This window comes from Taudactylus pleione, unplaced genomic scaffold (genome assembly GCF_031769625.1).
Source record: "Taudactylus pleione unplaced genomic scaffold, aTauple2 ptg000086l, whole genome shotgun sequence".
NCBI classification, from domain to species: Eukaryota; Metazoa; Chordata; class Amphibia; order Anura; family Myobatrachidae; genus Taudactylus; species Taudactylus pleione.
Window position 1 is genome coordinate 21,263,430 of NW_028284488.1, and position 27,790 is coordinate 21,291,219.

The 27,790-nt window shown below is 39.7% G+C and overlaps 1 protein-coding gene across 4 annotated transcripts in view; it reads right to left on the reverse strand.

Annotated features, from left to right (window-relative positions):
- Positions 1–4,659: 4,659 nt before the first annotated feature.
- Positions 4,660–27,790, reverse strand: part of SEPHS1 (selenophosphate synthetase 1) — a 134,659-nt gene continuing 111,528 nt past the window's right edge. For all 4 annotated transcript variants that reach the window (XM_088468918.1, XM_088468920.1, XM_088468919.1 and 1 more), the window contains exons 8-9: positions 6,285–6,497; positions 4,660–6,027 (exon numbers count right to left, since the gene is read on the reverse strand). In XM_088468918.1, the coding sequence (XP_088325044.1) occupies positions 5,813–6,027; positions 6,285–6,497 (428 nt within the window). In that variant the 3' untranslated portion in view covers positions 4,660–5,812. The remainder of the gene's footprint in view (positions 6,028–6,284; positions 6,498–27,790) is intronic.

Genomic DNA, 27,790 nt, shown 5'->3' on the forward strand with positions numbered 1-27,790 from the left:
GAGAGGGAATTTAGGAGAGTTCTTTTTCCCTTACCGTTGTGAAAGTCTTAATCCTGGGGCCCCTCTCTGGTACATTTTCAATCCCATACATACGTTTAATGTTCACTGACTAGGCTGTTTTGTGCGATTCAGATTTCGAAGCTTCCTGTAATATCAGTACTTTTGTTGTTTTGTGGGTTTAGCGACTTCACGTTTATTTTGTTTACTGAGTGTATGACTTAGTTAGTTAGTTTCTGGAAACGGCTATTGTGCGTTTTTGATCCCTCTGGAGGTTTGAATTGTTAATACGCACTATGCCTTACTGTGTGTAGTGATTTAGTTATACTTCCATATATATGTCATTCACTTATATTTGTATTTTGTTATTGATCTACTGCATAGGTGGCCTTTGTCACAGGCCATGTTCCACCATGTTTTTGGTTTTGCCGTTTTTCTACCCCCACGGCAAACATTGTAGCCCTAATTTTTTGGGCTCTCTCAGGTTTCCCCAAGGTTTTCCCCTTTTTATTACTTATAGTTTCTCCTTGTGTCTCTCCTTTTTTGTTTTATTTTCATTTTGGGTGCCATTGTCCACTTTATTATGCTTTCGCTAGATACTCTGGGTATTCTCGTCAAATCTGATGACCTCGTTTATAGAACATAGATTTTTTTTTTCCTTAAATGTTCACGGTCTACACTCCCCTAACAAACGTAGGTTAGCTTTGTCCATTACAAGAGACCCATTTTTCATCTTTAGCCCCGCAGTTATTGAAAGATGCGAGATATAATGTCGCATACTATGCTAATGGTCCACTTAAAAGGAATGGTGTGGCAATGTTATTTCATAATTCAGTGTCCTTCACTCTAACTAATAACAAGTTGGAAGACAAGAATGGTCGTTATTTGATATTAGTAGGCCAGTTGGATGGCAAATAGGTCACATTAGTCTCTCTTTATGCCCCCTAATACACGCCATATTAAATTTCTTAGACGAGTGTTTGAGGCTGTCCACCACATCAGACATGGTCACACGATTATAATGGGTGATTTTAATTTAGTACCTGATATTCGGTTAGATAAGTCATCATCTCATGCTTCTGGAGTAAGTAGTTGTAACACTTATACATCAGCTTTACTGCGGAAGCTCATGGCAGAATTTGACTTATATGACGTGTGGCGGGTCTGTTCTTCTGTGAAAGACTACATTTTTCTCACGCGTATTGATCTGATTTTACTAGATAAACATTCGCTCCAACACACTCGCCAATCTTAAATTATACCTATAGTCTGGTCTAACAATGCTTCAGTAACGTGGACTTGGGACAGACATACTACTAGAATTCCACCTAGACAATGGCGCTTACCCGAGCATTTAATATCTTCCCCAGAAGTTGCTAAACCTTTAGCGGACGCCTTGGAATCGTATTTGGCAACTAATGACCCACAAGACACTTCCATCCCAACATACTGGTGTGCGCTCAAAGCTTTTCTTCTAGGAGTGGCCATTCAAACTAGTTCTCGACTTAAGAGACAATATTTGCTAAGTCAATCCGAACTGGAATTGCGCTTGGCACAGGTTGAATCTTTAAATAGAGCCCGTCCTTCTCGCCTCCTTAAAAGGGAGCTGGTTTCTATTCAAAACCAGCTTCAGAAGCTGTTTTTATCTCGTATGAAATACGCTCTAGCTAAACTTCAGCAGAAGTTCTATAATTCAGGGAATAAGACAGGCAAGTTCTTAGCACATAAATTACGTAAACGTCAGGCCACAAATAGGATTGAATATCTTATCACACCCAATATTAAGAAATGGCTTAATCCCGCTGAGATCGCCATGCCTTTGCTGAATACTATGCTGGACTATACAATCTTCATACGGACAGTACTACAACACAGGCATCTGGCTCCTCTATTTCTTCTTTTCTACATGACATTATTTTTCCTCAGTTAAGAGAGGAAGCTTTAGCTGCTTTAAACGCTCCCTGGACTGACCAAGAAACTCTGACTGTTATTAAGGCATTGCCTTCGGGGAAGTCCCCTGGTCCGGACGGGTTTACTAATTCATTCTATATACATTTTGCGAATTCTATCTTCCCTATACTTACTTTATTTAATTTTGCTTCGGGTAGGGGCAGTTTTCCAGCAGAGATGCTGGAAGCTCAAATTATTACTTTACCCAAACCAGGAAAACCTCCTATTTCTTGCCCGAATTTCCGCCCAATAGCCCTACTCAATTCCGATATTAAAATTTATGCCAAAATGTTAGCCACACGTTTGGCCCCTTTAATTCCTCATTTGATCCATCCGGACCAGGTGGGCTTAGTCGGCGGCAGACAAGCATCGGACAACACACGCAGAATCTTTGATTTAGCAGAGCTGATGTTGAGGTGGCCCAAGGCGTTCATTCTTCTTTCCCTAGATGCTGAGAAGGCGTTTGATCTCCTCCATTGGCAGTTTCTCTATGAATCATTAATGCATTTTGGTTTTCAGGGTGCTATATTGCAGTCTATTAAGGCGCTTTACAGCAACCCCACAACTAGGGTGTTTAGCAACGGCTTTTTATCATCCCCGTTTAACATTAGGAATGGTACAAGACAGGGTTGCCCCCTATCGCCACTGATGTATATATTAGCTATCGAACCATTAGTATCAACAATTAAAAATTCCCCATCATTTCCTGGGGTGAAAATTGGCTCGACGTCTCACAAATTATGTCTGTTTGCAGACGATATTCTTTTGTTTGTAACGAGCCCAGTTTCTTCATTGCCCACCCTTCATGGATTACTAGACAAATATAGTGCAGCTTCTCTATATAAACTCAACACCACCAAGACCGAGGCTCTGCCTTTTAACATATCTGATCTGGTTTTGTCTCGTTTACAAGCCCAATACAGATACAACTGGAAAACGAACTATCTCCTCTATTTTGGTATTGATATACCAAATCGACTAGACGACTTCGCTAAGATAAATTTTGATCCAAGTCTTAAACATATAGCGGAACTGTTACAGAATTGGTTGGGTTTTGAGGTTTCTTCCCCCCAACACTAAACCTTGGGTTGACTTAGAAAGGGCATTATTAGACGACTACCCTTTGGTGGATTTAATTTGGACACCCAAACAAATGCGCCCAAAATATACCCCTAGAGCTATTATTGACTCTCTTAAAAGGTGGGATGATATGGTACTTCAGTCTAAATGTATTAAACTACCGGCTAAAACTTTATCTTTAGCAGCTTTAGCCAGTTTAATACCTGATTTACCAGTAACACTTTGGCGTTGCCGAGGGATAGAATCCATCGCAGACATCTCGAGTTCTTCCTCACTCAGCCAGTTTTCTCAAATACAATCCCAATTTCAGTTGCCGCCGGGAGAATTATTTACTTATTGCCGAATTCAGCATTGGGTGGTTAGTACCACTAAAGTGTGCGGTTCCTTGGAATTACTCTCGGCAGATAGTTTGGCTAAATTGACAAGAGGTAACTCTAAGGGTTCTATTGGTTTTTGGTATTCCATGTGTCTTGAGGCTAGTCCTCCAGTCAAAACCAAGTCCCAAGCTCAGTAGCAGTCAGATCTGCAGGAGTCCTATACTTCCCAGCAATGGGAATCTATTTACAAGTCTGCCCACAAACTGTCCAAATGTTACAACCATTTGGAGTTACAATATAAATTACTCCATTTGTTATACTTTGCGCAGGCCATATTACATGTAATATGGCCTGCTCAGTCAAAATATTGCTGGAGATGCAATGTGAATGTTGGAGACATATTCCATATTTTCTGGAGCTGTTCGCATCTCCAGGCTTTTCTACTTCCTTGTGTGAGCACACACACACAGTATGCAGCAATCATTAGAAAAACTTCCAAAGTGGAAACAATTATTATTAAAATGTTTATAAGTTGCCATTCTTTCTTCAGAAGTCCACTCCCGACCCTTATTTGATGCAAACATGTTATGCTCTGTAATATAAAAAGGTGTGTGTTCCCTGGCTTATTTGCTTCCAGCTACCATCTCTCATTACTAAGCTGGAGTGAAATTATATATGCAGGCTTTTTTTTCCAAATATTAATAACAACCTACTAACGCTTTTTGGCTGGATGTGGAATGTATGAGACGCTTTTCAGCTAATCACACGCTCATTATAACAGCCGTTTTTTGCAAATATTGTTTGATCACTTTTGGACTATTTAAGGTGTCTCTCTTTGATCATTATAACATCAACGGATATAATAGGTCCTGGATTCATTTATGCTGTTTTTTTTATGATTATATTTTAAATTTTTAATGTATGTCTTTTGGTAGTGACCATTAAATACCTTACCTCTGTCCTGCGCACTCCATTTTTCTATCTCTCTAAAGTTTGTGTGTTCAGTGTACCAAGGGTTTCCATCCATTAACCAATAAAGTGCTGCTGGAAAATATATATTATATTTTTTATATATATATATATATATATATATATATATATATATATATATATATATATATATACACACACATATATATACACACATATATATACACACATACACACACACACACACACATATACATACATACACACACAAAACATATGTACTGCTGCTGGAACATATAAACATATGTATGTATACACAGTTATTTTTTTTAAAGATATCAACAGATGCAAGGAAATAAAACATGTACAGGTTGTACAAGAGCAATAAAAAAAATTAAATATTTATTTGAATAACAAGTTTGGAGTTTAAGCTGCAATGTTGGCAATGTCAATTTTCTTATTTATTAGATCACAAACTCATGCACCAAAAATTAGAAAGAGCTATCAACTACTTAACAGCTGCTGCTTTATAAAGAAAAAATTTATATAAAGGCATGTAATCACTATACAAAATATAAAAATGTATGAAACACTATCAACCACAGAACAGAAAGATTATTGATTATACTTAAAAAGTGTTTTGTATTTACGTGTGCGCACATTTATATTGTAATTACTGAATTGAAGTGACTTAGGCATTTTTTACATTTCTTTGCATGTGGTTTGTGCTTTGAACACATTTAAACCACCCTGCAATTTTCATGTGCTATTAATAAGAAAGAACATTTGTTAGTAATATGGTAAATATCAGAATTAGAGGAAAAAAATCTTCTTATACAGAAGTGCTTAAAGCATAGTACACTCCCAAGACCTCTCAATGTAGTAGTAAAGAATTGACAAGGTCAAGGAGGGCACTAAACAATGTAAAGAGAAGTGGAGGGTACAATGCTATGAGAGCCCAAGCCTATGTAAGACGAATCTATATTAAAAAAAAAAAAAAAAAAAGCAGTCATGCACCCTCCTGCCAGGATCAACAGCCAATTTATTGCCTTGCCATAATACCTTCCAAAGGCATCCAACATTGTCAGACTAATAATGATAAATACACATATTTAAATGAAGACACTAACTGCTTGTTTGACACTACTAATGGCAATGTCTGTGCTGAATGAAAGCACCTTTAAAAAAAAAAGAGCCAATGCGGCAAGAGATAAGTGTCTATAGATTCAAAATGAATCAACAGTATCAGATAACAATTCTTCAACTTAGAAGCTGCCTCATTAATGGGTGCATCTTCAGTTAATGTAACAGGAAAAAGGGAAAAGAAAGATTTAAAAAGAAAAAAAAAAAGGCAATGTATTTTTACTCCTTAAATCATACCCATTCGCATAACGGACACAAGGCCACGAAATGGGCAGACACAATGATATATATTTATATATATATATATATATTTCTTTACAATTATTTAAATTGTATGATGGTAAAGAATAAGGTCTATTTAAAAACAAAACAAAAAAAAGCTAGATAAACCTAGATTAAGAGGTGGCACCAGGTGTTGGATTTACATTTTGAGTAGCCACTTGGGGAGCAACTTCTATGATTCGTGGCTTATCTATGATTCTAGCAGTGCGGTTGCCTTTTTCTACAATGCCAATAATCCATGCTTGATGACCTTCTCCATACTTGGGGGACTTAATCTCTGCACAGAATCGTGCAGCCTGTTCTCGTGGCAGACAGATTAAAAGGCCTCCTGAAAAGACAAGACATTGGGAAATTTATAGCAGACTCCTTAGCATTAAGCAAGTTATACATCCCTATATACATGGTTTTGGTGTTTTACTATTTTTACTATTGTTTACTTCAAATATTAGCCACTGCTTCAAAGAGTGGATTCAGGTCCTTCTCCAGGGTCATAATACTACATAATAGTATTCCTAGTATTTCAGGGATATTCTAAATAAATGCTAGATATTTGGATTAGTAGAAAACCTACTTTAAATGACTCACCTGATGTCTCAGGACAGGATCCATGCATAAGACCAAACATGTTCCCACAAGCTTTGCTAACTGCAGCCATCTTGGCCAGCACAGGCAGGTTATGGATGACAAAGGAAACCTCATTTCGTTGCTGTTTGGCCAAATTCTGTGCATGTCCTAAAATCCCGAACCCAGTTATATCAGTAGCTGCATGTGCATTAAACGTGTGCATGAGACCGGCAGCTAGGAAAAGAAAAAAAGAAGCCAAAATTAATCCCCAAGTGATCTAATTTAAACTTACACTGACCAATATTACTAACACATAGTTTGAGATTCTCCATCTCATATTATTTATATACAATATATATACAATATATATATATATATATATATATATATATATATATATATATACTGTATACACACACGCCTCAATACTCTAAAACATTAGCCAGCATCAATAGACAATAGATAATAGATAATATGAAGAAAAAATAAATAAATTCCCAACTAGACATCAACCAAACCACACTGTTCATGGGATGGTTCTAGTTCCTCAATGTGCCAATTAGGTAGAGGAGAGGAAACAAGCGCTTAGCACAAGTGATAGTGTTGTTTTTTCAAACATAGGGGGGAATTCAATTAGCTGAGGTAATTTACCACAGGCTAATTTATCACCCTGGCCTATTCAAATAGATCTGAAGACAGCATGCAGGCAGCACTTAACAGGGATTTTTTTCAGGTCTAACCAGACACAAAACGAAATTCCCATTAAAGAGTGTGTTAAATGGTGCCATGACACTTAAGGCATAGGTCCATGAACTTATCATGGATTCTATGTGTTAACGCCCTAACACGTTAATTTAATGGGCATTAAAAAGGGACTTGGGTAAAAAAGGATATGGAATTGAAAAGCCTCAAGCTTTAAAGCCAGAGGCTAGCACCTTTTTCACCCCCGTTAAATTAACTGGGCTAATTGAATTCGGCCCTTAGTGATAATTCTAAATAGGGCATCCTATGCATACCGGATATAGACTTGTACTATAGCATATCTATACATACGTACAGATATGTCCACGTACATCTATCCTCCATGCACTACAAGTCGCGCTACACATAAAGCGGGAGCTCCGTGTGACTCGGTAGCGCTGAGCATCTTTTCGTGCAACTTTTTACCTTCAAATGCGTCTTATTCGGACAGCGATGTGAATAGGACGCACAAGCAGCTTCTGTTTAAAATATGAGGCATGCCTATATTCTGTGTGCGACTGCGGGTGTATCTACATGCAAAATGCTACGTTACAGTTTCAGTGGCTGACACACTAACGTAGCATTTCGCATGCAGATACAATTGCAGTTGTACACAGAATATAGGCATGCAGCATATCATTTTAAACAGCAGAAGCTGCTTTTGCATTCTATTCGCATCACTGTGTGAATAAGACTCATTTGAAGGTAAAAAGTCGCACAAAATGATGCTCTGCGCTACTGAGTCACTCCACGGCGTGACTAGAAGGGCTGTTTAATGTGCAAGGAGGCTAGATGTATGAGGACACATCTGTAGTATCGGTCTCATGGTCAGGTCTTTCCTCAATGGCCTTTTGTGCGTCTTCTATGTGACGCAAAAAAAAATGCAACTTGGAAGAAAGGAGCATAAGACATCACATGATATGTAGTCTTTGCCATAGAAGTGGAAGAAAACCTCATGCACTACTACTCCCCCTACCCCCTTACTCTACCAGTGGGATCACAGTTCATGAGGAGGTTCAGTTCACACTCTAAAAATGAAATTTCTTTGCAGCAGTTATTACATGACCCTACACTTAACACGGCTCGCCCAGCCCATCACATGCGATTATTGGTTGGTAGGAGGGCAAGCATGATGCATTATGAGATATATATAGTTTGAATCTTATTGTACGGACTACATATCCCATGACATCCCAAGATCGGGTATAGCTCATACCTTTATTTCCTAATAACATGCAGTAATATCTTTTTACTTCCATAAGGCACATATTATAAGGACTTGTAGGCAGATATTATAAGGACTTGTACAAACTTGGAGATCTAATTGGAAAAATGGGGGAGTGCTATAATCCCATTTGGAAAATAGAGGGATGGGATTTCAAACTTTTTTTTTTTACTAAACTTATTAAGTTAGCTAATTTATTTATTTGCTAAAATAAATCCATTTCCTTATATACATTCTCATGCCAATGTTACAGATTGTATACGCACGACGCTGTATGGCATTATTTACGTACATGCATGCTAAATATGCTTTGCCATCTAAAGTGGTGAACTTTTATGATTACTACCATAAATTGGCTGAAGAATGGAGATGTGAGGAACACTGAGAAGCCACAAAGGGAATAGATTGCAGATTCTCATTAGAAGCCCTTACAAGGGAATAGATTGCAGCTTCCCGTTCACAAGCCCTTACAAAACCTTATAGATTAGCAACTGTTGCAGAGAGCAGTCCTCTAGTGTCTGAGGAGGGGGAAGGAGCTATAATGCTCCACTCTGTAGGTCAGGGGCGGCCAAACTACCGCCCACAGGCCAAACGCAGTCTTGTCCCGTTATAATCCGGCACTTTGTCCAGAGATGGAAGATGCTTGGCATAGCTGGCCATGTCTGTACAGCTCCAATCTGCGCTGCCCTCCAGTAGAAAAGAGATGATCAAAGGAGTCAGTGGCATGGTGTGGATGGAAACGCAGACTATAGGGGTCAAGCAGAGACAGACTGTATACAGCAGGACTTTACAACAAAAGGTTTGGGGGGTACAGGATCTCTGAGCTGGTATTTAAGGAAATGAGGGAGAGGGGAGTCTGAGCTGTTAAATATATGGTGACCCTCAGCTGGTATTTAAAGCCATGAGGGGGCTATAAAGACTGAGGCATAAAAAGGGGATGACTGAGGGGGCTGTGTGTGGCATATTATCAGTTGATGGCACGGTGTAGCATATTATCAATTGGGGGCATTACAGTGTGGCATTTTATCTATTGGGGGTGTTATGGTGTGGCATATTGCGGCATTACTGTGTGGTATACTATAAATTGGGGCATTACTGTGTGGAATTTATGACATTCAAAAAAAAAAAAGAAGAAAACAAAAAAGTTTGTACCCTGGAGAGGCGGAGCCACAATGACACAAATCAACATGAATCATGTCATTATGCTCACAGATCTCCAGTGAAGTGGGCAGGGTCCAGGAGGCTGATAAGTCGTGAAAATACCGGGAGAGTAACCAAATATGCACAGAATCCTAATGTATCCACAGAATCGACCCTCATTAACATAAATTTGGCCAAAAAAATGGCTGCCTAATATGTATGCTCTATAATAGGTTAGGTAAATATGTGCATAGTCATCACCCTCAAGCAATATTGGATGGTATTGCACAATTTATTATGAAGTTGAGTTGATCTTCAGCATTAAGCATTTGAGCCTGATATAGCCTGAAAACTAGAAATTATTATTTAAAATATGCGTATTATTGGTCATATTAGTAAATGCAGTTGAAAGAGGAGAGCTAGTACTATGTGTGGATGCAGTGTTCTTACCACAAAAATCACAGGCCCCAACGATGCTGCCCATCTGAGGGGCCAAGCTACTTGAACAACATTCATTTAGCCACATACAACTGTAGCCAAACTAACACTAACCATGTTGCTCAGCCAATATGTGAGCATCATCTCTGCAATAATAAGTAGCAATTCAGTCATACAGACACCTAAAAATATATATTTTCTATATATATATTTTAAATATATATATATATATATATATTTTTTTTTTTATGTATGTATATATTTCCTTTAGTGTCAGCAAATGGGGTGCTCCTCTAAGGAGAGAAGTAATGGCTACAACAATATTCAAAGTTTTCAGCCAGAATCACAGCCAAATGAGGCTACTCACCAGAGATTTCCAAAATGTAAAAGTAAATTTATTTATTTAAATACCATCTTCAGTCAGCAGGTAGCATACTGACCAAATTAAGCAGGGGGTATATAAGGAAGCTCTGGAGATTTAGTCAGTATGCTACCTGCTGCCTGTGTGTGATGATACATCTCCATTGACCCGTCAAGACCCTCTGGGGTCGAAATGTCGACTTTGATGGTATTTCAATAAATTTACTTTTGCATTTTGGAAATCTCTGGTGAGTGCCCTCATTTGGCTAGGATTACGGCCAGAAACTTTGAATAGAGATATGGTAAGAACTTACCCTTGTTATCTCTTTTTCTACGAGGTCCATATAGTGCACAGGAAACTTTGGGGTATAGGTGATGACGAAGACATCCGAGCACCATGCAGTTAAATTTTTTCTCCCAGGATGGAACGGGGCCTCCCTCTATACCCCGCCCACGAGCCTCTTCAGTTACGTAGCAAGCCAAAGGCCGGAGGAGGATAACAGAGAGAGAAGAATGTCTGGAACACATTAGAATCACATTCTGACACAGAAGGAGACAGAAAACTGGTGACCAGAGCGAAGCCCATCTGAAGCACAGGTGTGTCAGGGCGGGCGCTCTGTGGACCCTATGGACCTCCTAGAAAGAGAGATAACAAGGGTAAGTTCTTACCATATCTCTACTTTTCTACTTCAGGGTTCATAGAAGGTAAACAAAGGGATTCCCAAAGCAGTACCTTCAAGGGTGGGGACACTCCTGTGCAGAAAGGAGAGTCCGTCGCCCGAAGAAAGCATCCTGAGTGGCAAAGGTATCAAAGGCATAATACCTCTGGATAGAAGAAAACGTGGCCGCCTTACAAAGCTGTAGAGCCGGGGCACCATGACTAGCTGCCCATGAAGGGCCTACAGATCGAGTAGAACGAGCAGTAACAGAGGGCGGGACTGGAAGGCCATCATGAATGTAAGTCATGCAAAGCCATCTAGCCAAAAGTTTGTTTATTGGCTGGCCATTCTCTCTTGTGGAAACCATAAAGAACAAAAAAGGAGTCCGATTTCCGAAGAGAACTGGTACGATCCACATAAATCCTGAGGGCACGTACCACATCCTATGAGGCCTCCTCTGCTGAGAGGTCTGAGGAATTAAAGGCTGGCACAATAATTTCTTCATTAATGTGGAAACTAGAGACCACCTTAGGAAGGAACCCAGGGCGAGTTTGAAGCACTGCCCTACCCCTATGAAAAACTAGAAATGGGGAACGGCGAGAGCCCCTAAATCAAAAACATTTCTGGCGGAAGCAATGGGCAGAAGAAAAACACAGTCTTGGCAGTAAGCCATTTGAGATCCACTGCTGGAACCACACTGAAAGGGCACCTGGGGGGGTCATTGCTTTTTGGACGACACCATTCAAAATAGGTATGCCCTACCTTGTGGTAAATCTAGCAGAAGCAGGATTACGTGCTCTGAGCATGGTGTTAAGCACAGAGTCGGAAAAACCCTTAGACCTTAAGAGGGATGTCTCAGGAGCCACGCCGTCAAAGACACATGACCCAGATTTGGGTAGAGGCAAGGACCCTGAGACAACAGGTCCGGACGTTGAGGCAACAGCCACGGAGTGTCAATAGAGAGACTCCGAAGATCTGAGTACCATGGACGTCGGGGCCACGCTGAAGCCACCAGCAGGACCATGTCTCCCTCTTGTTTGAACTTCCGAATTACTCGAGGAAGGTTGGAGGAAACAGGTACACAAACTGGAATGTCCACTTGACTAACAGAGCGTCCACCAAGAAAGCACTGGCGTTTCTTGTCCTGGACCCGTACTGAAGCAGCTTGTGATTTAGTCGAGAGGCCATGAGGTCCATGGTTGGAAGGCCCCACCTGTCCACTAGGAGTTGAAACACTTCTTGGTGAAGAGACCATTCCCCTGGATGCAAGTTGTGACGGCTGAGGAAGTCCACTTCCCAATTCAGCACTCCTGGAATGAACACCGCCAATATGGCTGGTAGATGGCCTTCCGCCCATGTCAGAATGCGTGACACCTGTCATTGCCGCCTGACTTAGAGTTCCTCCTTGACGGTTTAGATAAGCCACTGTCATGGTATTGTCTGACTGTACTTGCACGGGTTTTCCATGAAGCAACAGCCTGGCTTGCTGCAGTGCCCTGAAGACTGCCCGCAGTTCCAATATATTGATTGGAAGTGCAGATTCCTCTGCGGTCCACCTTCCCTGAAAGGAGTGTGGACCAGTCACTGCACCCCAGCCCCAAACACTGGAATCAGTCATCAGAAGGACCCAATCCGAGATCCAAAAGGGACGCCCCTTGGTGAGGTGAGCAGTCTGTAACCACCAGGTCAGCGACAGGCGTACCTCCGGAGAGAGCACCATCATTTGAGTCCGTATATGATGGGGAAATCTGTCCCACTTGGAGAGGATCAATATTTGCAGAGGCCGGGGATGAAACTGGGCATACTCCACCATGTCAAATGTCAACACCATGGATCCCAGTAACTGCATTGCTGAGTGGACTGACACTCGCCGATTGTGAAGGTATCTGCGTACATGCGTCTTCAAAGTGGAGCTCTTTTCTACTGTCAGAAAAATCCTTTGCTGTTGTGAATCCAACAGGGCTCCCAGATGGAGCATCCTTTAAGATGGAATCAGTGAGGACTTTCTCCAATTTATCAACCACCCGTGTACCTGGAGCACAAATATCGTTAGCTGCAGGTGGTGGTGATGTACCTCTTAGGACCATGCTAGTAGCAAGAGATCGTCCAGGTATGGTAACAGGCGGATCCCCTGCAGCCGCAGATGTGCTGCCATTACCGCCATGACCTTTGTAAACACCCGAGATGCAGTTGCAAGGCAAAATGGCAGAGCCTGAAACTGGAAATGTTGTTGTGATACAACGAAACTGAGAAAACATTGGTGAGCTGAAACAATAGGAATATGCAGGTATACATCCTGAATATCCAGTGATACCATAAAATCCCCAGGTTTCATAGCCAATACAACTGAGCGTAGGGTCTCCATTCTGAACCTCGGTACCCTGAGGAATTTGTTCATGGACCTGAGATTGAGAATAGGATAGTAAGAACAGTTTGGCTTCTGGACTAGAAGAAGGCTGGAATAATACCCTGTTCCTCTTTGGGACCGGTACAATGACTCCTGCCTGTAGCATGGATTGTACCACCTGTTGAATAGCCAAAGCCTTGTCTGCGTTTTTCAGAAGCCCCTGTGCAAAAGAATTGATGGGGAGACCTTCTGCGGAAAGAGAGGATGTACCCCAGAGAGACCACTTCCTTCACCCAGGAATCCGTGGTAGTTGACACCAGTACTGGGCGAACTGAAGAAGTCAGCCTCCCTTCAAGCGGAAGGCTGGTCATCAGGCTTGGCAGCCGGACGTCTGGTACTCCAGGGCTGCTTCTTAGGCCTGGCAGATTTCTTGGTTGTGGATGACCTGGAAAAGTTCTAGCCTTACCTGGGGCCCGATAAGTCCGAGAGGACAGAGTCCGAATCCCCGAAGAGGCCGGAGCAGAAGGCAGACAAGCCAACTTAGCTGCTGCTAAGGTATTCACAATCTTGTCTACATCAGGGCCAAACAAGACTTTACCGTCATAAGGCAAACATTCCAACCCCTTCTTGGATTCCGCATCAGCTCTCCAAGAACAGAGCCACAGAGAAAGGCGAGCCGCAATGGCCGCCGAAAAAACCCTGGCATTTAGTAGGCCAATATCCAAAGTTGCCTCATTTATATAGGTAGCCGAATCTCTGAAATTTCACACCAGATTCAGCTGTTCCCTGGTAGCATTAGAGGCAAAGGATGTTTCAAGGCTATTAGCCCAACATTCCATGGCCCGAGCCACCCAGCATATGGCCCGAGCCACCCAGCATATGGCCATAGCTGGTCTGCACGCAGCCCCCCAAAGGGAATAAACAGATTTAAGACATCCCTCTACCTTCCTATCTGTAACATCCTTCAGGGGCGGCATGGAATGCATCGGAAGCGTTGTGCTTCTTACCAAGCGCGTAACATGGGAATCATCCACCACAAAGATTTGTTCAATAATTACAATAGTTCACAATTACAATCCCATTTGGTGTCAATTGTCGTCACAATTGACAAAGATTTGTTCAATAATCCTGTTCCTTATAATTGGGATAATAACAGGTTATATGTCAATAAGAAAGGTTTTATGTAGTTTTGAATTTTAATAAAGTGTTTTGAAATGATTAAAGTGGTTTGTGTGTCAACTCTCATCTTCCATTGACTCATAATATATATATTTATACCAATATTGTATCACCAAAGGGGATTGTAATTGTGAATATTAAGCGTTATCATTTAATTTATGTCCTCAGGTTATCATTTAATTTATGTCACTTTCTAACCTCTGGAGACAGAGGTCTAATTCGAGGATTGCTGCTTGGAATATACCAATATATTATTGGATAAATTATTATGTCTTAGCGCATAATTGGTCATTGTAAATAAATAAATATATACATATATATATAGATATAGATATATATAAAATTAGAGGTCATGAAAATACAGAACAACCTTCAGTAATTACCCCGATTTAGTACATTGATAAGATTAAGTATCTACTTTATTATACTAAGTACCAAGACTAAAGGTCAACTTTCGTACAGATATCAATAAGTGGGAGTAGAAAAAGAAAAAACACATGATTTCATGTTAACCCATTAAAAATAAATAAAAAAATGACAAATTAATAAAATATGGGCGTAAGAAATCACACAATTTCTGGTATTTGCCATTTTTAGACGTAGCTTTAAAAGTTAAAATAATGCCAAATCCCGATTATTTCTAATTATTTTAAAATTACTATTTCCTAAAAGAAATATAAAAATGTATATACATATACATAACAGTAGAGAAGTAAAGCAGCTAGTGCTGAGTGAAATCCAGCGTCACCCAGATAAATGTGTGGTTCCAAAACGATCTATAGGTGTACAATCAATACATACATTACAGAGACACCATCTTAAAATGTTTTTTTTTTAGTTAAGGTTTCAATTTCAGTGATGTATAATGTGTGTGTGTGCACGTGTGTCTATTACGCTGTGAAATCCGCTCTCATTAATTAGTCTATCTAGCCTACCTAGTTAGTGTTAACTGAGAACAATGCAGAGAAAAATAAATCTAAAAATAGGTAAAAAGAAGCTGCAGCTCTACAATATTTAAAGGAGTGTCCAAACAAGCTCTGCAAATAGAATAAAAACACAGGGTGTTTATCACTTAAAAATAATGCTGAATATATCATTGCTGTATATTGGACTGAATAAGGCCCCCTGCCTTATTCAGAGATGGACACAAATAGAATGGCAATTTGCAAATTAGAAGCCAAAAAAACCCTGCACTTGCAGCTCAGTCCCCTTCCCCTTAACGTATCTGTGACAGAAGCGGCAGAAATATGACTGAGGGGTTTAGTGCTGAGAGTACTAAAGATCTCAGTACACAAAGCAGACATTACATTTAATAACTGTATAGTGTAGATAATAAGTACCCATCTGAAATGCTCATCAAATGTCGTGTTTGCGTGTTTCTTCTGACAATCCAAAAATATACTGGTACAGATGCGTCCTCACACATCGTTGCTGGAGTCCCACCAAACAGCCCCTCTCGGCATGCCAGGTCCTATGAGACTCTGCTAGCGCCGGGCATTTGTTTTTGCCAAACTGTATGCGTCTGAATCTGTATATGAAATGCTAAGATACAGTGGACGCAACGCCAAGTTCCTCAGTTGCACACAGATATACAAGTGTGGTATGTCAAATTACTACAGTCTCATATTGCGACTAAGATGCATTTTTGGGTGAAAATAAAACGCAATAAAACGGCATTGGCTGATTCGCACAAGACCAGGAGGCTCATTCGCCGCCACGTGTCTCGCAAACACATGGCATATTGAGGATAGATGTATGAGGACACTTCTGTACGTGGAGCAAAGGAAAAAGGGATGGTATTGGATGAAAAATCACATACGAGTTATCAAAGTTAGCCTAGCAAAACTCTTGTGTATGCCCGTAACACCAGAGTGCCATCTGAATGAATGCAACAACTGCCCAGGTACAGATCACTTAACCAAATAACTGCTAATATTTTTCCAGATATGTCCCCAAAATTATTGATTTCTTTTCATTATCGAATTATGTAAATAATAGCTATTTAAACTTAAGTCAGCATAATTCATTAACAAACATGCAGGTTTATTAACAGAATTATAATCAGGTTGTATAATATATTTACTTACACACACAATAAAGTATTTTTTTTTTATTTAACTATATAAAACATCTTCTTAAATAAATTTTTTGCAGGAAAGTGCAGCCAGCAGCAAGGGGTGGGCGATCCTTAGGATAGCCCATCACTGCTGCCTGGCAGAGGGGGATAGACTGAGGAAGGTTGGGGCTGCAGTGTTGTCAGTACAGGATTGGTGGGATTGCCGGTTGCAGCCACCGCCTGCCAGTGACTGAGGTTAGGTTCCTGATAGGCTGTTTTAAAACATGTCATCCGGCGGGTGGGAAATATAGCGGTACAGCGATCACCGCCACTGATTAGATGCTCTGCTCATGCGCACGCCATCTATTCACCGAGAGCTTGGGGACAGCCAGGCATGTCCGTAAGTGCCAGGCATGCCCCCAGGAGTGATGAAAAGGGGTGAACATTAAAAAGACACCCCCTTTTCTCATGGTCACGCCCTATTTTTGAGCGCGTGCGCTAGAGTGAACACTACTGAGGGAAAAATTCCCTGAGCTTGAGCTGCAGGAAGATTGTATTTTGACAGGTGCAGTTTTAATATATAAGCTAAAAGCACTGAAGATTTTTTTTCTACACTTGCTGTGAACAACTCCTATCATATCTAAAAAGCAATCTGCATACTACAACTACAGTGTCTTGAAGAAAATATTAAAGACAACTAGGCCACGATCAGCTTAGACTACTCAGAAAACAACGCTTGTATTGCAAGATAAAGCTGTAATTTCACTGGAGCAACGACCAAGCAACCCACTAGTCTATTACAGGGATCTAGATCAGGTAAAAGTACAAAAGTTTTGTCTACATTTCTGATTCATATAAATAGTTCCTCCAAATAAAACACAAAAGTGTAATACACGTTCCCAAAGATGAAAGTATAGTTAGGTGCATAATTAGGCTTAATACCTTTATAAAATATTAAAGAACGAGAAATTCATCACGTTGAAAGAAAGAATACTCTAATCTATTGATGAGCATGTTATCGATTTTCTGTGGTACGTGATCCAATTAGGAGCAAGTGACTAAGCGCGGCTGTATGGTGCATGTACAATACTGCTTGACTCGCACATTTTTGTTTGCAGCGCAATGTGCAAGTCCGGGGTGAGATCGGGCTGCGAAGGGGCGAATTGTACGCTATTACAACACCAACTCACCCTCTTCGCTCCTAACTGGATCGAGTCCTAAATAAATATCAGCTGTTTTCCTTGGTTGTATTCCCATGGCACACACAAGCAGCTTTCAAAACATTTACAGGACTACATTGCTGAACTCAGGAAAGGGGTATAAAATTACAAAAAGTGCCATGAATTACTGTGAAGACCATCTTCAATAAGTGAACAAAATGTGAAACAGACATTTCCAAGATCAGGACAATCCTCCAAATTTAATGACTGGACAAAACGAAAACTCATCAGGAAGGCTATCGGGAGGCCTATGGCAAAAATAACCCCTTTGTTGCAGATGAAGAGGCCCACTTGTCATGTGCATGTACAGCTGTGTCCTCACACATCTAGCCTCAATACGCCATGCAGCGCGACTTATCTGTCGTGAGCAGTCAGGCCTGTGCAACTCGGGCGTCTTTTTTGCCGAAAATGTGTCTAAGTCGCAATGCCACTTGGATGCACAAGCAAACTGTGCTTATTAATTTGATATGCAACACTTGTATATCTGTGTATGAAGCACAATGGAACTTGGGATGAAAAAAGCTGCGGCCGCTACATTGTAGCGCTTTGTATACAGATTCAGGTACTCAGTCGCACACAGATATACAAGTGTTGCATATCAAATTAATCAGCACCGTCTGCTGGTGTGTACTAGTCGCATCACATTGTGACTTGACGCATTGTCGGCAAATGCTAGCAGAGTTTCACGGGGACCTGCCATGCTGAGAGGAGCTTTAGGGCACGACTGCAGTAAAGATGTGTAAGGACACATCTGTACACTACAATTGAAGACAAGTGTGACTTGTCATCCGCTGTGACATTTTCCATAGTTAGAGGGAGGGCATAGTGTGCCTTACCTACCCCATACTAACACACAAATACGAGGGCACCTTTGTGGAATCTCTTTCTTTTAAACAATGTGCCTACTTAATAGTTATGATCTGGTGATCACCAAACAATGGCTTAAACAGTACACAAAAAAAATATATTTTCCACATATGGGGGATCGAAAGCCTGGATTTCTCCAATATTGTGTAAAATCAAAAAGGCATTCTCTCAATTAATGCAGTAGCTTTCCTACTTTAACAAATAATAGGCATTGTTGGGCTGCTATATTATACCTACACATAGTGAATGTTTAAATCGGGTCAAAGTCTTTTGGAAAAAAAAACCACAAGGTATAATTTGTGGCTACTGTATAAAAAAAAAATGAATACTAAAATCAGCAATATTGATGTTGGAAAGTGATAATGGAGTTACAGGATTTGTATCATTACCTGGGCACTCCCTGCAAGTGACATACATACTCTGCACACATCTTGGCTATACACCATTTTTCTCAACAAAAAGGACAGCAGCTGAATGTATCTTACTGCAAAATTTAGATAGGTTTAATCAACAAAAACCATGTGGAACATGTCTTATGGTCTAATGAGACCAAGGTTGAACTTTTTTGGCCTTCTGTCTAAAAAAGTTGTTTGATGCAAAGAAAACACAGCTCAAAAAATACCACACCAACAGTGAAGCATGGTGTTGGCACTTTCATTCTTTGTGTCAACTTCTCTTCAACCTGTCTAGCTGTCCAGTTTGATATCCTAATGCACTATGAAATTTTGCTATATATTGCATCCACACGGCACTACATAATCCTTGTGGTGCCTTTTAATAAATAATAAGCACAATAATAAAAACTGAGGCAGGAACTCCAGGAGCTGCTTCTCTTCAGGTGGGATAGGACCTTAGTTAGAATAGAGTGCATAATGAATAGATGCAAATGTCAAGCTATTTTGGCATGAAACCTGCTAGTTCAGAAAGCTGAATACGAATTTCACCCTTCAACACAATAACGATGCAAAGCAAACACGCAGGTCAACCAAAAAACGGCTTCAGAAAAGGACGCTCAAAGCCTAGCAAATTAGCAAGGCAGAGTTTTGCATGTGAAATGCTACGTTACAGTGTCAGCTGCTGTGACACGGTAATGTAGCATTTTGCATGCAAATGCAGTCACACACAGAACATAGGCATTCTGCATATCATTTTAATCATCTGCTTGTGCTACCTATTCGCATCGATGTGCGCATAAGACACATTTGAAGGTAAAAAGTCGCATGAAAAAATGCTCGACACTACCGAGTCACACAGAGCTCCCGCGTTGTGTGTAGTGCGACTTGTAGAGCATGGAGGATAGATGTATGTGGACACATCTGTACAATCTTAGATAAGATCTACTATGTTTTATTGATGGAAGTCATTATTTATTCACTGGACTGTTCATTTGCTAGCATTGTGTATTCATTCACTGGTAATTTCTACACCTCCTGTTTTTTATTGTAAAATTCTAACTATTCCTTCAATCTTTAAACCAAAAATGTATTTTAAAAGTATACTTAATGATAGCACGTCTCAAAATTTTATGTTGTATATTCTGCATACACCATTCTCTTAAATATGAGAATTCCATTACCGTTTATTCACTGGACGAATAACTCAGCATGGAATGGTAAATCTAACTGTATGGCTGGGGGCTGCCTTGCCTTGAAGCTTTTAAAGTTTGATGTTGAAATTAACTTTAGCCCTAATTTTAGACATTTGAATAAAATACAAAGACAAATTACATGATAGGGCTTATGGTGTCTTTATATTCTTTTTAACATTATTTAACAAAATACAAAAAGGAGCTGATGCTGAGTTGGGAGCAAAGCTAAACAGAAAAAAAGCTAATTCACCAGAGACGAATAACATCCACTATGCAGAAATCTGTCTCCATCAGTAAAAGTACCTGTTAGTGTCCTGAGACAGAAGCAAAAAAAAATGGTCATGAATATTGAAGACAAATAAATTGTATATTTTAGTCACAATGCACAACACTACCCTACATATTATACCACATGAAGAGGCAGCAGCGCACGCTGGGGGGGGGGGGGGGGTTGTTTGTAATGTATGTGTGTATGACATGAGTATATACACACATACATACTGTATGAATATATATAACAAGGAGCATTGCACACTCACTCAAAAACAACATAAAGCTGGGTGCTTATCCATAAAAATTTTTACACATGGGGATCCACAGCAGTGAAGAGCAGCACACCAATTAAATGCCTAAAAAAATATTTATATAGAAAGCATGTCAAAACAATGCTGTATACCAGGAGCCACATATTAAAGTGCAAAAACAGTGCATATTGAACTTATCCAATTCAAGCCGCTTGCGTAGCTCTCTGGCTGCAGAAACGAATCCTAGTTAATGGACAGCCCGACGGCCGTTTCGGTGCTAAGCCGCACCATCATCAAGTGGTACTTCATCAAGTGAAGTAAACAGCCCATAAACAAAGTTTATATAGGTCAACGGGACACTCCTCCCGCGCAACTACCAGCACACTAAGGTCACTCACCTGTGATCAAGTAATTCGTATCACACGAGTGGGTGATAACGCGTGACAGCACAGAAGTCCGGACATCCGGGTGGGTCACGTGTATACACAAGAGTATATCACGTGACACACATGCGTTCCAAAATAGCGTAAGTAAGGAATCAGCAGTGTCGGCAGCATCTGCTGTGGAACGCACAGCTGATGTACTGATCAAGAGAAAAAATTTATAGTGCTTGACAGCACAGAAGTCCGGACATCCGGGTGGGTCACGTGTATACACAAGAGTATATCACGTGACACACATGCGTTCCAAAATAGCGTAAGTAAGGAATCAGCAGTGTCGGCAGCATCTGCTGTGGAACACACAGCTGATGTACTGATAAAGAGAAAAAATTTATAGTGCTGGACGATCAAAAACTCTAAAGTTAAAGAATAACAATGAGGGCCTTAGCTACCAGAATCGCGCGGAAGGTGTCTCCAATAATTAAACTTACTTGAATGAATATGAAAAGGAAAAAAAAACGGTGAATATATACAGAAAATGAATCAGAGAAAAAATCAAATAAAAATGAGACAAAACAAGCAATACATCATATGTGTGACAAAAATACAAAAAATTAATCAATTAGCATCGAAACGGCCGTCGGGCTGTCCATTAACTAGGATTCGTTTCTGCAGCCAGAGAGCTACGCAAGCGGCTTGAATTGGATAAGTTCAATATGCACTGTTTTTGCACTTTAATATGTGGCTCCTGGTATACAGCATTGTTTTGACATGCTTTCTATATAAATATTTTTTTTGGCATTTAATTGGTGTGCTGTTCTTCACTGCTGTGGATCCCCATGTGTAAAAATTTTTATGGATAAGCACCCAGTTTTATATTGTTTTTGAGTGAGTGTGCAATGCTCCTTGTTCTACTCTATACAATTTTTATGAAGTGTTTTGCACCTCGATATTTACATGCTATCACACTGTTATGATTTGATAGCTTCATCCATTTTATAACCTTAAAACAGGGGTGATATATTTGATAATGGAAACTTCATCAGCTGATACCTGTGACTTAACAGGAACCAAGCGGTTCTGTGAAAAAGACATTGCTGAGATCTTATTCGCTAATACTGAAGCACTGGATTTTGATACAGACACACCTAGAGAAGTTTTCAATGATCTCATGAAGATGAGAAAACGACATGTGGAATTGTCATTACACGGGTTGACTTTATCACAATATCATAAAGATAATTTAATTCCCCGTGGCTTTAGGATAAAGAATCAGCCTACAATTGGACGAAGTAACAAGGACTTTTGTCGTAAATGGTGTATGATTCTCAACCAGTGCTCGTTTGATCTAATGATCCTAGTGATTAAACAGGTTAATGCTGATGTTGTGTTAGAGAATGAAATCAAATTATGTGAGACCACAGGTTTACAGACATTATCTACTGATACTGAAGTCGACTGGTTGAACAATATGGAATCAACCATTACGACATTCAGAGCGGAGCTTTTGGCGTTCAAAAAGAACAAGCATAAAAGAGTCCGTGAAGACTATAAGGAACATAGAGTTTATCAATGGGTACTCGGTAACGACTCCCGTCGTCCTTGGAGATCCCAACAAGGCTCCAGAAAGAATAGAACATATAGGGCTTATACGGATCTAGGATTCCCATACGTCACATAGTGACTCTGATAGCTCTTTAACTAAACGTCCTTTTTTAAAGGAACCTTTGATGACACGCAGCAAAATAAAAAACCAGGAGACAACCTTGTAGAAGAGGTGGGATTAAAGTCAGGAATAAAAGAGTCAAAAAACAAACAGAAGAAGAAAAAGAAGTAGTCGTTTTCAATTTATCTTCTTATGTACCAACTTCCACAGAATTATCTGTTCTGTCAAAGGGCTTGACTTTTGTTAAGACCTTTCGACAGAAAGCTTTTGATTTAGAGGTGGAACTGTTTAAATTTGAAAGACAGCTAAAATTTAAATATTTTTTTGGTTCTAAACCTACTGTTACAACTAAGTCCAATTCTTTCAAACCTAAAAGTAATTTTGTTCCAGTTGTTAATAATTGCTATATTGACACATTCATGCAATTGGTTAGAAGGGATACGTAAACTTCCACTAAACGTCAAAAAACTTCTTTTCATAATCTTTCAAAAGAGCAGATTGATGCCATCAACTGTTTGAAAAATAATAGACATTGTCATCCGCCCTGCCGATAAGGGCGGAGGCATTGTCATATTAGATAAAACTAATTACATTCAGGAGGTTTACAGACAGTTGAATAATACTCAATGCTATCAAAAACTTTCATATGATCCAACCACTAACTATAAAAAAGAAATTGATAGCATTATACAACTGGGTTTAAATAACTCTTGGATTGATGAAGGCACTGCTTCTTTTTTAGTTCAGCAATTTCCAATTGTCCCGTATATGTATATTCTACCTAAGGTGCACAAAACCCTTCAGAACCCTCCTGGTCACCCTATAATTTCTTCAAGGGGCTCTTTGTGTCAAACCTTATCACAATACGTAGACTTTTTATTGCAACCAGTTGTTCAGAACACAAGTTTCTATTTGAAAGATACTACAGATTTTTTGCATAAATTAGAAGGTTTACCAGCTCCATCATCTGATTGTTTTTTAGTGACCCTGGATATTGTTAATCTTTACCCCAGTATTCCGCATGATTTGGGAATGGATGCAGTACGTCAACTAGTGATATCCAATCTGGTTTACCTAGGTCCTCCAGTTGATTATCTTTTGCTGCTAATCGATGTCATCTTACACAAGAATTATTTTGTGTTCGATAATACGTTCTTCTTGCAACGCCATGGCACCACCATGGGGTCAAATATGGCCCCTTCGTATGCCAACCTGTTCATGCATGTATTTGAACAAAAACACATCATGAAACATCGATTAGCTAAATTTATTTAATTTTTTGTTCGATACATCGATGATGTGTTTCTTGTATGGACAGGCAGACAAAAGTTGCTCATTATGTTCTTTGAGGAACTAAATCAAGTGAGCAACGAAATTAAGTTTACAATTAATTATGACAATAGATGAATCAATTATTTGGATGTGTCTATTGACATTTCGACAGGTCTGTATGTTACTACAGTTTACACTAAAGAAACAGACAAAAACACCCTGCTGGCAGCAGACAGTTTTCATCTGGCACCTTTAAAGAAGGGTCTTCCTTACTCTCAGATGGTCTGAGTGACGAGAATTACTTCAAACCGGTCCCTCCTTCCTCAAGCGTTAGCAGATATGGGCACTAAATTCCGCCATCGTGGTTATGATGCAACAGACATCCAAGAAGCCATCAACAAATGCTTGAAGTTGGATAGAGATACGCTTTTGTCTAAAGACCAACCAGATCAAAAAACGGAACGTTTTATTTTTTTCCAGCACTTTCTCACTGGGGTCACATATTATTAAACGTGCATTTCAACAGCATTGGCATATTATACAAACAGACCCTATTTTGGGACCATCAAGTAAAGAACTTCCTTTATTCTGCTACAAACGCAGCAATAACATCAAAGATGATATAACATCCACTGAGATGGGACATAATATACAGAAAAATTGTTTAACTCTTAAACCAGGTTCTTTTCGCTGTTCAGGGTGCATTAATTGCCGTTTCATGTTGACTGGTGACAACTTTCGTGATCCTCAATCTGGCCGCTCTTTTAAAATCCACCATCATCTTACATGTGAGAGCAGATTTGTTATATATGCAATTCTGTGCCCTTGTAATCGAATTTATGTGAGGAAAACTATTCGAATGCTTAAAGAACGTATTGCTCTCCACAGATCCTCTATCAAAAAAGCCTAGAGTATTATGGATGCGAACACTCCACCAGTGGCTAAACATTTCATCACTAAAGGCCATAACTTGCTGGATTTTAAAGTAATGCCATTTGACCACATAGCCCCGTTAAAAAGAGGAGGCAATCGTGAGAAACTCTTGCTACAAAAGGAAACTCGATGGATTTACGATTTAAACTGTTTAGCGCCAGCAGGGTTAAATGAAGAATTAAATTATTCTTGTTTTCTTTAATTGATTAATTTTTTGTATTTTTGTCACACATATGATGTATTGCTTGTTTTGTCTCATTTTTATTAGATTTTTTCTCTGATTCATTTTCTGTATATATTCACCGATTTTTTTCCTTTTCATATTCATTTAAGTAAGTTTAATTATTGGAGACACCTTCCGCACGATTCTGGTAGCTAAGGCCCTCATTGTTATTCTTTAACTTTAGAGTTTTTGATCGTCCAGCACTATAAATTTTTTCTCATTATCAGTACATCAGCTGTGCGTTCCACAGCAGATGCTGCCGATACTGCTGATTCCTTACTTCCGCTATTTTGGAACGCATGTGTGTCCCGTGATATACTCTCGTGTATACACGTGACCCACCCGGATGTCCGGACTTCTGTGCTGTCACGCGTTATCACTCACTCGTGTGATACGAATGACTTGATCACAGGTGAGTGACCTTAGTGTGCTGGTAGTTGCGCGGGAGGGGTGTCCCGTTGACCTATATAAACCTTGTTTATGGGCTGTTTACTTCACTTGATGAAGTGCCCCTTGATGATGGTGCGGCTTAGCACCGAAACGGCCGTCGGGCTGTCAATTAACTAGGATTCGTTTCTGCAGCCAGAGAGCTTCGCAAGCGGCTTGAATTGGATAAGTTCAATATGCACTTATATACACACACACACACACATATATATATATATATATACACACACACAGACACACTACATATATATATATATATATATATATACACATACACACACACATATACACACACACACGGTTAATGAAAACAATCACAGTTTATTCACCACTCATCGGTAAAGACGTAAAGTTCATAGTCAACGCTTCGGCCCTGAACAGACCATTCTCAGGACAAAGCAGCAGGAATAATCCAACAGACAGTCAAATATATTTCCTGCTGCTTTTTCCTGGACACACACACACATATACATTATATATAAATAAAAGACACAAAGAAATGCGGATCTCAGTCTTTTTAACGGTGAATGCTAGAAATGAGACATGCTGAAATAGTCAGCATGAGAAGTCATAAAAGTTAATGCTATATATGCATCATCAGCTCTGTGTAATCATGATGATTGTTGTATACCCTTTCATGTGAGAGGATAAGTGTTAGTATATGTTATATAATGTTGGATCGGAGCCTTTGCGGTTGTTCCATATAATGGTGGAATATTGTTGTGTCTACATTTTTAGAGCAAAAAATGTTCTTTATACACAAAAAATCCTTGTATGCACATTTTGACATTTTATCATGATTACACTGATAATGCATGTATAGCATTCACTTTTATGACTTCTCATGCTGACTATTTCAACATGTTTTATATACATTATATATTTTTTACATTTAGCACTAGTTAATATTGTATTTGTTCATTTGTTTAAGTGAAACTTATAGGCTATAGTATATTATGCCAGTTTTTAGAGTAAGTTAGTTTGGCAGGTGCATCTATTTCATTATGTCAAGTCACACTGTTATGTTGTTGTTGTTTATAGTGTTCCCATAGCCACCGGTCGGAGGGCGGTGACATCACTTTCCGTGTTAACAGATTTGCTGTTTCTGGTTGTGAGAGAACCGGAACTCAGACCAGGATGGCTGCGGTGACCGCGGGGCGTAATGGAGGTAAGATTATTTAAGTTTTTCACTTTGTGTGGTTCACAGATGTATCCCGACGATGGGGACCCGATCCCCGAAACGTTGATCGAAGATTAAAATACCATTTGTTTCACCGTTAAAAAAGACTCAGAGGGCACCAGAGCCAAGTGAAGTAACCCCACGGAGTGCCGGGCTGTGGTGTGAGAGAGAGATTATATATATATAAAATCTCTCTCTCACTATATATATATATATATATATATATATATATATATATATATATAGAACCCCCCCCCCCCCCCCCCATAAAAATCCTGAGTTTGCCCCTGTGGTTGGGTGCTGTGGTATGTCACATTGTCACCACCAGTTCACACTATAAGGGCCCACCACTGGATTGTTTTATGTTTCTAATTGATTTCATTTTGGGCAAAAATTATTTTTCGTTTGACAATTTATTTTTTTGTAGCCTGGTAGAGTGATGGGGGTCGAGCAATGCACTACTGTATGCACATTTTTACGTGTACAAATGAAAAACAGCACATATTATGGCAGACACTGTGTATACCAAATACATTGCACTGTACTTCTGTTATAGCAGTGGTTCCCAACCACGGTCCTCAAGGCACACTAACAGTCCTGGTTTTAAGGATAACCATAATTGAACACAGGTGTCTTAATTAGTAACTCAGTTATTTTGAAGTAACCATCTGTGCTCAAGCATGGATATCTCTAAAACCAGGACTGTTGGTGTGCCTTGAAGACCGAGGTTGGGAATCACTGCGTTATATTGATGATCTTTTAAACTGGTGGTAAAGATAAGCTCACTGATTTTGTGCCAGCTGGCATGTTGAGATGGTTGACAATCAGCTTTTTAGTCCCCACACAAGACTCATCACTTCAGTATATAATAATTCAAAAGACAGGAACGCTTCAATCTGCTGAGAGCTTTCATCCAAATCCACTTAAGAAAGTACTAAGGTGAAAGCGACTCATTACTTCTGACCCTACACAACTTCTGGAAGCGAATGTGCAAACAGTTCCTTGAACGGGGTTGAGGTCACAGAGGTTGATAATACCATCCAAAAAAGTGTCTGAGTTTGGATAGAAACCAACTACTAACT